Source organism: Zootoca vivipara, chromosome 7, assembly GCF_965207765.1.
Source record: "Zootoca vivipara chromosome 7, rZooViv2.hap1.1, whole genome shotgun sequence".
NCBI lineage: Eukaryota > Metazoa > Chordata > Lepidosauria > Squamata > Lacertidae > Zootoca > Zootoca vivipara.
Genome location: NC_142590.1, coordinates 38,375,818 through 38,391,511, shown reverse-complemented (window position 1 = coordinate 38,391,511; position 15,694 = coordinate 38,375,818). Strand labels below are relative to the sequence as shown.

General features: G+C 48.1%; 1 protein-coding gene across 2 annotated transcripts in view; it reads left to right on the top strand.

Moving 5' to 3' along the window:
• The window catches only part of PCSK9 (proprotein convertase subtilisin/kexin type 9), a 35,636-nt gene that overhangs the window by 9,950 nt on the left and 9,992 nt on the right, over positions 1 to 15,694 (top strand). The window contains exons 1-6 of one of the 2 annotated variants that reach the window (XM_035123915.3): positions 257 to 797; positions 4,722 to 4,913; positions 9,746 to 9,869; positions 11,248 to 11,381; positions 14,381 to 14,522; positions 15,270 to 15,466. In XM_035123915.3, coding sequence (XP_034979806.2) covers positions 603 to 797; positions 4,722 to 4,913; positions 9,746 to 9,869; positions 11,248 to 11,381; positions 14,381 to 14,522; positions 15,270 to 15,466 — 984 coding nt within the window. In that variant the 5' untranslated portion in view covers positions 257 to 602. Of the gene's footprint in view, positions 1 to 256; positions 798 to 4,721; positions 4,914 to 9,745; positions 9,870 to 11,247; positions 11,382 to 14,380; positions 14,523 to 15,269; positions 15,467 to 15,694 lie in introns of those variants that run through there. The other variant, XM_088674002.1, reaches the window with a different exon arrangement.

The window sequence follows — 15,694 nt, the reverse complement described above, 5'->3', positions numbered from 1 at the left end:
CCCTTGAGACGCAGTCCTCCAATCGTGTTCATGCATAGAATATATACAGTACATTTTTCGTTCTGGAAGCTATGCAATGGAATGCGTTTGAGGAAGAAAGAAAGAAACCCCACGCGAAAGTAATCCTGTAATTTGACGCCAGGAAAAGCAAAACGGGGCAGCAACTTGATCTCCAGGGATGAGAGAAACTCCAATTAATGTTTAACGAGTTAGGATGGTCCGATGGGATAATAGTGGCGTGATCCGGCACATCCACGCCCCAAAAAGATTTAGAGGAGCACATGGAAAGGCGAAGGGGAGGAGGGAAAGTCGAAACGGCGAGAAAGAAGCGGGCGAGGGGTGTGTGTGTCTCTGCGCGCGGCAGCCAGCAAGCGAGCTGTGGGATGCGATTCCCATTTGCTGATCCTTCGCCCGGTGCAACTGCGGCCGCGCCAAGGGCAGCTCGCGCCAGTAGCCCGCTGAGTGCAGGGTCCCGCCGGGTTCTAGGCTCCGCCTGCGCCGGGTTCTAGGCGCCGCGCTGCGCTCCAGAGCCGAGACTTTCCGCGCACGGCGGGTTCTTCTCGGTCTGCAGACTCCCGCGTTCTTCCCAAGCAGGGGACACGATGGGCGGCCGCTGCTTGCGCGCTCCGCTGCTGCTGCTGCTTTTCCTGCTGGGCGCTCTCTCTCCGGCTGCCGCCAACCTCGACGATCCGGACGAGGACGACGACCTGGTGGCGTCCTTCGCCTTCGAGGAGGAGAGCCAGGCCGACTTTGGGAAATACCGGAGCGGGTCCGCCGCTTTCCATCGGAGCAATAAGGTGACCGTGGCGGAGAGGAGGACCAGAGGGACTCTGAAGGCTCCGGCTCTGGCTGGTGCCCTTGCTTCTTCTCTCCCACTCGCCTTGGGCCTGGAGGGGCACCTCCGTCCTCCGAGGCTCGGGATCTGGTTTGAAGATCCCAGGCAGGCAGGGTTTGGGCGGCCGCGAAAGCCCCCTGGCTGGCTCCCATGCAAAAGTAGCTTTAAGCGCTGCAATGGAGCTTATTGATTTTTTCATAAAATGTATATATGCCTCTTGACTGCCGAAAAAACACATCCAATAGATTATTTTTTTAAAGCTTGGGACCTTAGGCTGCAGTTGCCCGGGAGTATAAGCTCCAGCGACTTCTGAATGGGATGGCAATGTAAGGATTGCCCAAAGGACCCCATAGAGGCCACGGGTTCGCATTGCACAGATGCTCGTTCCTTTGCTTGCGAGCCGTCAGTCCCTAAACCAGAGAGGGTCTTGCCTGGCGCTGCCTTGCTCCCTGCCCTCTGGAAATCCCCCCCACACACCTGAAACCGAGCGTGCGTTGTTGGGAAGGAAGGGCTTGTGCTTTGCGTGCCTGCTTTCAACCCCAGCATCTCCAGGCAGGACTGGGAATTGTTCTCTGCGTGAAAACCCTGGAGGGCAGCTGCCACTCCGTGCCGGCAACCCTGAGCTAGAAGGGTCTGACTCAGTTTGAGGCGGCTTCCTAAGTGGGCTGTGCTTTCTTGGGCGCTGGGAAGGAAAATCATCTCTCTGCACATTATCTCTTTGCACATGCCCCAGGCTGCTCTCCTCATTATAGTCAGCTTCACTTGTTTCTGGGCACGGCTCTGGCATTCAGAAACATTTTCATGGGAGCCCTGTTTGTGTGGCACTGTTTCCCCAACCCCTTCCCCTTGTTTTCCCCATTTGGAAGGAGACTAATGCATGCTTTGGGATTTCTGCTGCCAAATTCAGACACCCGCGGTAGGTCAGGGCCTGGGATGGGTGTATTACCACCATCATTCAAGAAGCAAAGGCTGTTGTGGGAACAGGGGCCCAATACCCCCCCCCCCGGTTATTTTGGACCTATTCTGTTTCCTTAGAAAGTCATTCCTCTATGGAACTCTAATGCTCTCTTTTTTGGGGGGGAGAGGGGAGGTTGTCTCTTGAAGAAAGGACATTTGAAATGTTACGTTCAGGCAGCAGGAGGAAGAGGCTTTATGAAGAATCCATTTTGGGAAATTTGGCCAGGCACCAGTCATATACCACTCACTGTAACGTTGGGCATGCCTTAAAGGCTTCCAGGATGTTTTGCAACGAGTGCACACCTGTTGCATTTTTTGCCTTCACTCAGAACCTCCTCGCCTGCTGAAAGGTAGACCTGCCTATTAAGGTCTTGTGATCTCGGGTGACATGCCTTTTATTGGAACTATTCATTTTTTAAAAAATGCCTGCTTTGTCTTGCATGTGAGTTGAAAGATCTGTCTTCCAGGGAGTGGTTGGGAAATGCAAGGGTTGTTCTCCTGGCACTCTGTGTTGTATTGCCTGTCTTTTGTCTTTGGGGCACTTCTGAGCCTTGCCTATTTTGATTGGATGCCTTCGTGTGGTCCACCTGCGTTGCAAGCTTCAGCCGTGATAGAGAATATCTGCTGCCTTGCCTTGGCAGGGTGCACGGTTGACCTGCCTCCTCTCACTGCAAGGGAGTATCAGGAAGAGCCAAGGTGTTCTTTCAGATTCTCCTCCCTTGCTTTTAGAGGTGGAGTCTGCCCAGCGACGAACCAGGTGGTCAATACTGGAAGCGGTGAGCAGTCAGCACTGGGATTTCCTAGATGTGCATGCAGGTTTCTCCCAGTCCACCCCCCCCCCAAAAAAAAGTGGGTCACTGGATTTTGTTTTTGGCTTCTTAAAAAAAAAAAGAACAGTGTAGAGGGGTGTGAAAAATGAAAAGACAAAGGAAGACAAATGGAGATTGCTAAAATATTTGGAGGGCAACTATACATCATCAATGCAGGAAATCTATAATTGGATCTCCCAGCATCTTAAGAAGCACTTATAGGTGGGGTGGGGAAATGTTTTGGATCAGTGCTGAAAGACAGGTTTTTAAACATTTTCCCCAGTTTAAATTTCCTCTCCCCAGCGCTGCCACAGAGACGAGAGAAAGCACATCCAGTAATGGTTTATGTCTCTCCCACCCCCACCCCACTCCACAGCTAAATAGCAGCTTCTGGGAGGTGGAGAATTTAAATAATGGAAACAGTGCAGAGAAGAAGCTCCCCCGCCCCAATTCACTCAGGATCCAACCCTGGTCCAAATCGGAGGATGTGACTGCTTTTAAGCAAAGATGTTGCGAGGTCTGATTCTGGATCTCCCATGTCCCATTCATCTCAGCCCTGTGCAATTGACTAGAAGATGGGAGAATAATTTGTGCTGGATTCAGCAAGATTTGCTTCACAAAATCCCTGATGATCCTTCCCCCTTTCTCATAGTTGCTTTTGATATACGGTACAGAATCAGCTTCCTCCTAAGGGGCAGATTATACATTACATGGCGATGTGTGCAACAAACTCCCATTTTTTAAATAAAACAAATAAAAATAAAAAGCAGATTTTTAGTAGAGGTGTGTGAGCTTGTGTTTACACAATCCTTTCTCTGCTGGTCAGTTTCCTCACTCAAAATCTCTCCCTGCTCCTGCTATTTCTTCTATAAAGTTCCATATGTTTGTATCCATATCTGTGGGTGGAATTGGCTAGGAGGGAGAGATTTTGAACTGGAAAAACAACCAGCACATCTTTCCTTCACTTTCAAAATCACATCAATTCTTAGTTGTCATTCACTACGCAAATAAAGATTGTGCTGCTTTATGTGTGTGTGTTTAACAAGGTCAAAGGCCTGGAAACGATGCCTTATGAAGAACGACTTAGGGAGCTGGGTATGTTTAGCCTGGAGAAGAGAAGGTTAAGGGGTGATATGATAGCCATGTTCAAATATATGAAAGGATGTCATATGGAGGAGGGAGAAAGATTGTTTTCTGCTGCTCCAGAGAAGCGGACACGGAGCAATGGATTCAAACTTCAAGAAAGAAGATTCCACCTAAACATTAGGAAGAACTTCCTGACAGTAAGAGCTGTTTGGCAGTGGAATTTGCTACCAAGGAGTGTGGTGGAGTCTCCTTCTTTGGAGGTCTTTAAGCAGAGGCTTGACAGGCATATGTCAAGAATGCTTTGATGGTGTTTCCTGCTTGGCAGGGGGTTGGACTGGATGGCCCTTGTGGTCTCTTCCAACTCTATGATTCTATGATTCTAAGGTGTTGTTTACTTCTTAAAGTGGCTGTGTTGAGCCAAAAATGGTTAAGTCAGAGGAGTGGTTGAGTGGAATCTGTTTCCTTTCGGTGTTAAATACAGTGGTGCAGTAGTTAATTTTGAAGTGCAGGCCCTCTTCGTGACAGCACACCCACCCCTGCCACATCTCTTCTAAGGCTATAAAGCAAAAATGATTTTTGGATAAATGCAGGGCCCCCTTTCCAAGTTTTGCTTAGTTTGCAGCCTGTTGAAGAATTCTGGTGGACCTCTAAAGCTTGCTCACTATTTGGATTAGCCATAATAGAGGGTGGTTGGTTATCTGGTCATTTTCTCTTTTAGAAAAGCTTTATTTGGTTGGCACGCAGAGGAGCCCCCCCCCAGGGGGGGTGTCGCTGCCATTCCTGCTGTGAAATCAGTGGCGCTCTGCTCCTTCTCCGCCACACCACTGGCTCATTTCATGTGCATGTCAAAAGAAGCAGGCAGAGCAGTGAGCTTGCAGAAGAGACAATGCCCAGTATGAATTGGGAGCAGAATCTCACACTTTCTTGAGGGCACCAGAGCCCCACCCTGTGTTTGCGCCACACCCCCTCCTAGTGGGGCAAGCGCTTCTGCAAATCATCTACCGACTCTCTACTTCTGTTTTGTCTAAATGCAGGACTTGTGGCGCCTGCCAGGGCAATACATTGTGGTGCTGAAGGAGGAAACCCACAAATCTCAGACGTCAAGGACCGCCAAGCGCCTGCAGGCTAGAGCAGCCAGGCATGGCTACTTGACGAAAATCCTGCATCTCTTTGAGGACCTGTTCCAGGGCTTTCTCGTGAAGATGAGCAGCGACGTGCTGCACATGGTAAGTCCCCCTTTCTGCATCGGGGCTGGGGAACTCACAATCTCTCCAGATGTGCTTCGGTCCCACGTCAGCCCCAGCCAGCATGGCCTATGGGCGGGGAGTTATAGTTCATCACGGTGCTATCAGGAATGCCCAGAGTATGGAAGAAACTCTTTATTGTCAAAAGTATACTTACAAGTTGGGAAAAGGCAGGCCCACCAGTCCTGTTGTCTCCCCTTAGTTCCAAATCAGTCTCCTATCTCCTTCTCCTGGTCCCTGACATAGCCCAGCAGTATTTACAAGCACAATAGGTACTTAGTTACATCCAGATCTTAGCATGTCTCTCATCCAAGGCTCCCCTAGCACTACAGTTTGATCAAATGCAGCATAAGATATACCTTGTGGGGGTTCCACCAGTGGAATGGGCGTTGTTGGCTCCCCACAGCTCCAATATCTGCTCTAGGGGGTTGGAGAGATTTTGAGAGGTGTAGGGGAGCTATGCTGGGGGAAGAGGAGGGGGAGAAGGGGAAGACCCATTCTGCAAGTGAAAGTCTCTGCCCGCGCCATGCCAAATGCCACCCAAACCCCGGGAGGGAGGGTCTTGTAGGCCATCTGGTCGAAACCTCCCTGCTAAGGATGGAGCAAGACTATCTTGTAAAAGATGGCTGTCTAAGCTGTGTTTGAATAAATTTTGTGCCATGCCATATCAACAGCAAATATAGATATTTTGAAGAAATCTGGCTAGTAAAAGCAAGGCATCATCATCTCAACAGCTGCTAACATCTGTAAAGGGAAAAAGAGGTTAAGAATTTGGCTTTTGCGGAGTAGAATCTGCTGGGGTCTTTTGCTTAGTTAAAACTAGCTGTGTGTATACAGCTGTTTCTTTTTCAAGTGAGATTTCTTTCAGTTTCAGACTCTTCTTTTGGTGCACCAAGCAGAATGCTTAAGTGAGCAGAAAGAAACATTCCCAAAACACTTTAGGGGGGGGATACTTGTGCATCTGTCTGCTGTTTGTTTCTGGTCCCCCCCCTACAGTTATCTTTTTTATCATCTCTGTTGTGTGAACTTTCACAAAGTCCCCATTCCATTGCGTGGGGCAATGATGTGGGTCTTCTGGCAATGTGTGACCGGCCAAAATTGACCAGGATTGACTGAGTGGTGTTTTGAGTTGTTTTGAGTAGAGTCATACCTCATGTTATGGACGCTTCAGGTTATGTGTTTTTGGGTTGCGGATCGCAGGGAACCCGGAAGTACCGGAATGGGTTACTTCTGGGTTTTGCCGCTCGCGCATGTGCAGAAGCGCCAAATCCTGCCTGCGCAGACGCGGCGCTTCAGGATGCGAAGTTGCAGACATGCCTCCGTCACGGAGGTTCCACTGTAAACAAAACTGAACAAGTACACCATGTGAATTCTACTTGTTGTATAAATATCTCAAAGTGTTATTCCCATAACCAGTAGTGGGGAGGGCGTGTGGTTGTGTTGCTCTCTTGTCTTCCTGGGGCAGGGGCAGAAGGAGCAGCTTGGCTTCGCTCTGCTTCCACACCATCCTGGTTGTGTTTTGGCTCAGAGGGTTGGGTTTGTTATGGCGATGGGAAAACCAGCTTCAGGTCCCTGCTCAGCCACGACGTTCTCTTGTTGGGCAGGAGCGCATGCGATGTTGACTTTGTGAGATTATGGCACGCAAATGTTCCGACCTCCTTGGCAAGATACAAATAAGAAGCAGCTTTCCTGTTTGTTCCCGTGGGAAGTGTCCGGGAGGTGTTTTGTGAGGGCTTTCCCCCTTTCATTCGCAAGAAGGGCATATTTGCATGGACTCCTGTGGCTTTTTACAGGACAACTGATAACTCACTGGTCCTTTCCAAACATTTCATCATCTTCAGATAAGGCAGGTGCCATTCGAGAAACCCAAAGGGATGCTAGACTCAGTGGAGGCAAATAGGTTTGCTTAATTGCTTCCTAGCTGCTTACGGTGCCAGATAACGCTTCAGGCTGGTAGCTCTGTGAAAGTCTGCGAATCAGAGAACTTACGAGCGTTGCAACACCAAAGAGGATGCCAGGTGTGCCGCTGCTTAGGGGAAATAATCTGATGCAGAATGCAAACACTCCTGGTTTGCGTTTTCTAAAACAACTCGTTGACACGGCTCTCTCTTTCAGAAACCCATGTGCAAGTTGCGACAGGTGCAGGGGAGAGCATCTCTAGCCCTCTGTTTGGCTGTGCTTGCGGTCGCAAAGGCTTGCCTGCACACGCATAAGGGAAGTGGAAGGGAAAATATTCAGGAGCGCTCACAGATGGATGTGTGCGCATGCATGCACATACCGAAATAGAGAATGGGCGAGAGGATTAGAATTTGTGTGGGAGCATGAGAGAGATTGCGATTGTGTTTGCGTGCTTGGTGTATGTTTGCGGGGGACAGCGACCACAGAGTTAGCCTGCAGCAAGGAGATTCTCCCACAGTCTGTTGATGGAGTGCTTCCAGCATGCAGTAGATATTTACCAACAAAGGCCTCAAGCGCTGATCACACACAGGAGAATTTATGACTTGCCGCTACAAGAGTTTGAGCTGCTTTGAAAAAAAAGGAGGCAGGAAAGGCTCCCTAAATGGTGGCAAAGGGGAAATTAGCAAATGTGAGCTAGAAGTCAGACGGTGGAAGGAATTTTGTCAGACACTGGAATCGCTATTAGAATTATCCAGAATTGGAGGAGTGTATCTTTGTCCATTTGTTAAGTACCCGCCGTAATGCTGAGTTCAATAATAGCTGCATAACTTTATCAACCACACTAATGGTAATGGCAAGAATGGAATATTCAACAAGGAATGGGGGAAATTTATGAACTATATAAAGGAATTAACATAAATTAGGAAAAATCGGAACAGTAGAGCGGGAACAAATGTACAAGAAATATGAATATATGAATTTGAATGTTTATTGAAATAACTAGTGGATTTCAGCCCGTTCAATAACGGGCGCTAGAATCCTGGGGTTCGGAGAAGCGCTTGCGCAGCGCTTCTCCGAAGCCTGGGACCTGTCCTTGTTGTCGGCGGCAGGGGGACAGGAACGGAGGAGGAGAAAGCACTGCTTTCTCCTCCTTCCTTCCTCTCCTCCAGCCGCCGACAGGAAGGACAGGGGACACAAATGCCTACCTCACCGCCGCTGCTTCGCGGCCTCCCGCCGCTCCTCTTACGGGCCAGGGAGGGTTGTGAGGAGGAGGCCTCCGCCGGCCTCCACCCTCGCTTCCCTGACGTGCCCTGCAGTGAGGCGGTGTCCGGCCGGGAGCGGTGGTTGAAGGAGGCGGGGGGGGGGAGAGAGCGCGTGCAGTCTCTGCTGTCCAATCCCTGGGGCCCATGCGCAGTGACCCAGGGACACACGGGAAAACTTGGACTTTATTATATAGGATGAAGGGAAATGTAAAGTTTGTACTTTGGTCTGAAATCATTAATACAATGGATAATCAATGCGTACAAAAACTTGCTTTTATAATGACAGCAAAGGAAGAATGGAAGCCATTACAGGTATAGCAAATAGGAGATAGAAAAGTTGTTAGTTTTATATTACGGTGTTGTATCTTTACTATACCAATCTGTATTGGGGAAGGGGGGGGGGTGAACAGAAACTGCAATAAAAATGATATATATATATATATATATATATATATATATATATATATATATAGGGAATGGCAAGAAAATTAAAAACAAAGCTATCAGAGATTATAGAATCAGAGAATTGTAGAGCTGGAGGGGGGGACTCCCAGGGTCATCTAGTCCAGCCGTCTGCAATGCAGGAATCTTTTTGCCCAGTGGGGTGAATGGCCTCACAAGAACAGTTATGGGAGCAAGTGTTGTTGCTGGATATCAGGCATAGTTGAATACATTTATGAGATAGAAGCCTGCACAATTCTGTAAGGAGGGCGTGTTGTGCATAGAGAAGAAGAGAAGTCTTTGGTCTCTGTCCTGCCATCTTTCTGGGTCTGATGGGATTGGAGTCCAGCAACATCTGGAGGGCCAAAGGTTCCCCAGTCCTGCTCTCAGCCCCTCCACCTTGCCTGCTGCACTCCTATCCTTACCACCACCACCCTTTTCATTTTCCTCTCTCATCCCTACCCTTGCCCCAAATCTCCAGCACCTTCCCACCCTGCTAGGCTTCCTCATTCCAGCGTGTCTCTTCAGCTTCCTCAGTACCAGCCAGACTGGCTTCTGATACCTGCAGGGAAGGAAGGCTCTGCTTGTGCTGCCGAATGAATATGGAACAAGGTTGGATGGGCAGAGCCTTCTCAGTGGTGACATCACTCTGTTGAGATCAATGTAGGCCGCACTCACGGCTCCTCTAGTTCACCTGTTGAGCATTCATCCTGATTTGCTTGCACAAGGCTTACACAGAGGTTAGATTGTATCCAGTCTTTATTGAGCCTTCATCCTGATCTGTTTGAGCCGGTGTACACCATCTGCATGTTAATCCTATGTTGACCTACTTTTCGGTGCATTTCCTGGTCACTTTCCAAACCAGTTTCTTTTTAAAAGTGGATTTGTTGCTCCAGGGCACTAATTGCATAAATCTGAATTTCCAGATGCTCTCTCATTGGTGGGGGAGAAGCCGCAGGGAGAAGAGGAAATTACACAAATGGCCTCTTTCCACATTCCGTTAGATGTTTTTGGACTCCAGCTCCCATTAGCCCCAGCCAACATGGCCACTGCTCAGGGTGATGGGAGTTGTAGTCCAACAACAACTGAAGGCCCACAGATCCCCCCATTCCTGTTATATGCTCTGTATACTTTTAGGAGAAGAGTAGGATGATGGCGATGATATTTATTGCATGACTTGCACAGTTCTTCCCATGTCATCTTTTTGTGCAGGCTTTGAGACTACCACATGTGGATTATATAGAAGAGGACTCATATGTGTTTGCTCAGAGCATTCCCTGGAACCTTGGCCGGATTGTCCCTGTGCAAGACGGATCTACTGAATATAATCCTCCCAGTAAGTGATCTTCCTGTTCAACCATGTGCTCATGAGATGCCAAATGTCTATGGAGTCAACAACAAAACCCTATGTAGAGGAATGGCGCTACCTATCACCTGTTGTTTGGTCTGCCACTATGTGATTCACACAGGACTGCATTCCGTCGGTCCTGTGGGGCCACCACCAACAAGGCCCTGTCTCACATGCTTGCTCTCCTTGCAGCCCTATTTGGGCCTGAGACCGTCACATGACATTAGCGAGACCAGCTCAGGATCCAGTGGATCTCAGGCTGGCTTAGTCCTGCCCCTCTTTTCCCCAGGAGCACTCCATCTGGGGGCTTTCTGCTGGCGAATAACTTGCCAGTATGGCTCTCATCCCCATGCTGATGCAGGACTGGGCTGAGCCAGTGGAGATGAGCAGAGGAACAGCATTGCTGAATCACCCAGCCAACCTGGCTTGGTGTGAGGGTTGCTTTGAATTGCTCTGCATGTATATACACGCACATCTTCTTTTTGTAACATAGTTTTTATTTATTTCCTTCTCTGAACTGTTCAACATGATTGCATCGGGATACATCTTTGTTTACTTTAGAGCATATGACATGCAACAACTACATGAAATTTAAAATGGAAATAAAACCACCATAAGTACTCAGATAAATGTTTCTGAATCTATTAACAAAGTTGTGTCAAAATGGAGACCTTTGGGTGACAAGCAACTAATAAGTTGAATGAATGAATGAATGAAATGAGAGTGTTTGTGCCAAAATGATTACAATTGTTGCAGATTATACTGTATATAGTAACGTGCATTGATTGCTTTGATGGGTGACCAAAAGTAACAGGTATTTTGCATCAATAACAATTAGAATTTATAGAAAGGGAGGAGGAAGCGGGGAAGGGGGAGAAATTAAAACATGTGCTTCATTATACACATATTTCTGATTGAAACAAAATTTAAAAGTAAGCAGAGTGGATTTTCTGAATATCTCTTTTTGTTTTCTGTTAAAACCACTAGATGGTTAAATGCTGAGGCCTCGAATAATTACTGGATAGGCTACGCCACTTTTTAAATAGCGAAGTAGACTGACTCTCCCCCACCCCAATTTCCGCTTTCCGAAGATTGCAAATCTGGCCTTACGACACAGAGCAGCTAACTCGCTTGTATTGCCTTTGATCACCAGAACAGAAAGGATAATCGTGTTAACTCCAATCTTCCATTTCCTTTCCTGCCTGCTCCGTATAAGACAAAATTGGAGCAGCTCCCTTTATAAATTGCTTGGGCGAGATAAACCTCATTGTATATTGGCATGCTGGGATGCTGCGTTGAGAGCAATGCCTTCACTGCCTCTTGGCGTCACTCACTGCCTGCCTGCCTGCCTGCCTCCTCTTTGTAGACAGAGGAGACCTGGTTGAAGTTTATCTGCTGGATACTGGGGTCCAGAGCAACCACCGAGAGATCGAGGGCAGAGTGTTCATGACCGAATTTGAGAACGTCCCAGAAGAAGACGGCACTCGCTTCCACCGACAGGTACGCCAGCTCTGTTTCTCTTCACGAGCAATGACAACTTCGTTGCCACCTTCCCCTTTTACCAGTGACGTTGCTAGAACCCTACATTTATTATAGCACAGCCCTGAAACCTTTAGTCCAGGGAGGGGATTTGTGGGATCAAGCACCAGCTATGGTGTTTCTGTGGCAGCAGCATGTATAATTCAGTCTGCCAGTTTATTCAGGCCCACTTCTTCGTTACCCTGTTTCTCATATTTTAAGACATACCCATAAAATAAGCCATAGCAGGATTTTTAAGCATTCAAGGAATATAAGCCATACCCCGAAAATAAGACATAGTGATAGGCTCAGCAGCAATGCCGGCCGCGGCAGGAGGAGGAGGAAAAAAAATAAGACATCCCTTGAAAATAAGCCATAGTGTGTTTTTTTGAGGAAAAAATAAATATAAGACATGTCTTATAATATGAGAAACACGGTACGTTGTAAAGGGATGCCCACAACCGCTGGGAAGTGGGTGAGTTCTTAACAGACCCTCACCATTGTGGGTGCGGATTGTGCTTTTAGCATCCCAGTGAGATGCCATTTGTGGACAGACCTGACTGCAACCGGATTCCCTCTGACCAAGATGTTGGAGTCCTGGTCTTCCCATTGGGTCTCTTCCTCTCCTCCAGGGCGGAATGGCCTCTTAAGGTGGTTTCAAATATGTGCATTGCATGGAGATTTCCAGATTGAATGGCACAATTGCTGAGGAAATCTTTAGAGGTCTTACGGTGTGGTATGCTGGTTTGACAGCCATGGACAGAGAGTCCCTACGGAGGATGGTGAAAACAGCACACAATATCGTGGGCTGTCCCCTGAGTCCGCTAGATGTCATCGCGGGAGACCGTTGCCTCAGAAGAGCGAGGAACATTCTCAGGGATGACTCACACCCTGGCCAGCACCTTTTTAATCTCCTGCCCTCGGGCAGGAGATATAGAAGCATTATAAGCCGCACCAACAGGTTAAAGAACAGTTTCTACCCATGGGCCGTGAGGCTGCTGAATGGAAGACAGCAACATTGCAGCTGATGTTCGGGGTTGGTGGTTGTACGACAGCACAGAGAGTGTAACAAAGACTGAGAGATTGTGGGGGGGGAGGGGGGCTCGTTTAATCTCACTGTAAACAAGTGGTACAGTGACAATAAAGTATTATTATTATTATTATTATTATTATTATTATTATTATTATTAAAGCCAGTGAGATAGGTAGGGTCCAGGGCAGCATTTTTCAAATAAAATGGAACCAAAAATTTCATACCAACTAATTTTTGCGCTGCAATTTTACACCTGAGGCTGGGCTTTCACCCTGCCTCTTGTGGGTTGAATTGAGGGGAAAGTCCACAGAAGGGGTCTGGTGGGAGCTGACTTTTCAACTCTGAGGGCTTCCACCCCAGAAAGGCCACTCCTTTGGGTTGGGGTAACCTTGTTGAATGGGGTGAGATGTGATGCAGTGGGCTCAGGAGGAAGGGGACAGTCCCCGCAAACTGAGCAGAAGCACCTTACAGGAGCTCCCTCCACCTGACTTCTGAGGATCCCCCCTTAGCCCTTTACACCAAAGCCTACTCCTTTCAGCAGGGTCCCCTTTCTCTAGGGAGAGGTTTTGGTGGAGGTGGAGGGGCTCTCAAAAAGTGGGCAGAGTGTGAAAGCCAGCTTCAGCCAGCCCCCTTCTGCAGGCTTCCCCCTTGATCCAACCCTGTGGATTCTTCAGTCACAGTGAGGCTTTTGTTCAGGCATTATCAACCAACGTTTTTGTGCTTCGCTGAGTTATTGCCGCCGCATCTGAAAGGCTCCACGCCCTGCATAGGCTCTTGTCATGCTTTCTCCCTATGTGTATGGCAGGGGAGGCCCCCGTAACATTCACGACTGCTTTTTAACGTGGGCTCTTCATGCCGACAACTTGTTCCCTTATTCTGTTGCTGTTGGAAATTCCTCGTAAAAACCATTACTGCGTTTGGCAGCGCCACTGGGATGGCGTTTTCTTGAAGCGGGAAGTGTCAGTTGAGCAAGTAGGCCAGAGGCGGTTCAGTTGCTTTTTATCTGTAATGACAATCACTCCTTATGTGAAGGATCAAGGGGATTCCAGCTTCTCATATTTGTGACAAAACCTGGATCTGCTTAATGTCTAGCGAAGGGGTGAATAATGGGGCCTTTGGACAGCATGGAATTTCAAGATAGCTTTGAAATGACAAAATTATGGTCATAGAATCATAGAATCATAGAGTTGGAAGGGCCATCCAGTCCAACCCCCTGCCAAGCAGGAAACGCCATCAAAGCATTCTTGACATATGGCTGTCAAGCCTCCGCTTAAAGACCTCCAAAGAAGGAGACTCCACCACACTCCTTGGTAGCAAATTCCACTGCCGAACAGCTCTTACTGTCAGGAAGTTCTTCCTAATGTTTAGGTGGAATCTTCTTTCTTGAAGTTTGAATCCATTGCTCCGTGTCCGCTTCTCTGGAGCAGCAGAAAACAATATTTCTCCCTCCTCCATATGACATCCTTTCATATATTTGAACATGGCTATCATATCACCCCTTAACCTTCTCTTCTCCAGGCTAAACATACACAGCTCCCTAAGCCGTTCCTCATAAGGCATCATTTCCAGGCCTTTGACCATGCATACCCTTTTACATTGGGAGCGTTTATTCTTCTCCCCCCCCCCAATAATGGTAGCATTTGATCAATTCCTGTCCTGAATTATGACATATGATGGTCACCCCTGACATTCTAGTGTTGTTCTTTTCCCAAATAGTTTCCAGTGAAAATTAATTTAGAATTCTGTAATATAATTCAGCACTTCACATTCTTTTTGGGTTTCTCTTTTTTCCTCATGTCCGTCAAAGGCAACGGAACCACTCGGTTCTTTAGCCACGCAGAGGCCACAGGGTGGTTTTGGACCCGGTGATGTGAAGGATTGCCATTCATGGTGTGCGCGAGGGGGGCAGAAACAGGTGATAAATGGCGAACTTTATGCTTTGTGGCAGGCCAGCAAGTGTGACAGCCACGGGACCCACATGGCTGGCGTTGTGAGTGGGAGGGATGCCGGCATCGCCAAAGGAGCCAGCGTGAGCAGCCTCCGAGTGCTCAACTGCCAGGGGAAGGGCACTGTGAGTGGCACTCTGATGGGTGAGTAAGCAGCAGCTGTAGGCCGGGGGGGGGGAGAGGGGCGGAACTCTGGAGTCCAGTCTGTCAAATCCCAGCCAGACTTTGGATGTTGCTGATCCACCATCGCCTGGGGGAGGAGCCTGTTAGGTTGAGCGGACAGATATTCAGTCCAGTTTTTATGAACTCAGCTCTCGCTTCGTTTGGCACCCGATCAGGTTTAAAAACAAAAGGAAGAGAGAGAGAGAGAGAATGCAGTCAAAAATCTAATTTATATAAAAAAAAGACCGAGCTTATTTTGTGGTTTCATATTTGAGGACCCCAAAGAAGAAATCCTTAAGAAATTAGTGGAAGTTTCTTGGACGTATGTTGACCTCCACAGCCCAATTCAATGGGTGCATGGATCTGTCCGTTGGACTCTAGCCCAGGAATGTTTCTGCTATAACAAATGTTTGTCTTTCAAGTCCCACAAAAGTCTTCTTGTTTTGTTTTATTTTTTGTACGGTACTATCATGGGCTAACTTTTTTGTCCATTGCACTTGCATGGTTCCCAACTTTAAAACAAGGAGTTTTCTTCTCCTTCCTTTTCTGCATGGTAAGACAGATGTGTGTACAAAAAGCTCCTTTCCCTCTTTTCACATGTGCTCTACTGATTTGTCTCCCCAACTTGGAAACAGGGCAAAGCACACACTGTGAAAAAACGTGCGCTTGTGCCCTCTCTTTTGAGCGAGAGATACACTCAGCTGTCCGTTTCCTTTTTTCGCACAACAGGATTGGAGTTCATTAAGAAGACCCTGGATGTCCAGCCCTACAGCCCTCTGGTTGTCTTGCTTCCCTTGGCTGGTGGTTATAGCCACATCCTGAACACGGCCTGTCGCCTGATGGTCCGGATGGGGGTGGTGATAATTGCTGCAGCGGGCAACTACAAGGAAGACGCTTGCTTGTATTCACCGGCATCAGAACCAGAGGTACGTGAGAGGGTTAGCTTGCTCCCTTGTTCTAGGCCTGTAGTAAAGTAGCCCAGTAATTATTTGTGGTGTCCCAAGGAAGGTTCCAGATCATCTCATCACGGGTACATCTTTCACATGGTTTTAAACACAGCGCTCTCCCATGGTGACAGTTTGCCACATGGAACTGCCACTCATCCACTGTGCGGTTGCCAAGTACTGACTGGTGGACACACCTGGGCTAGCCTA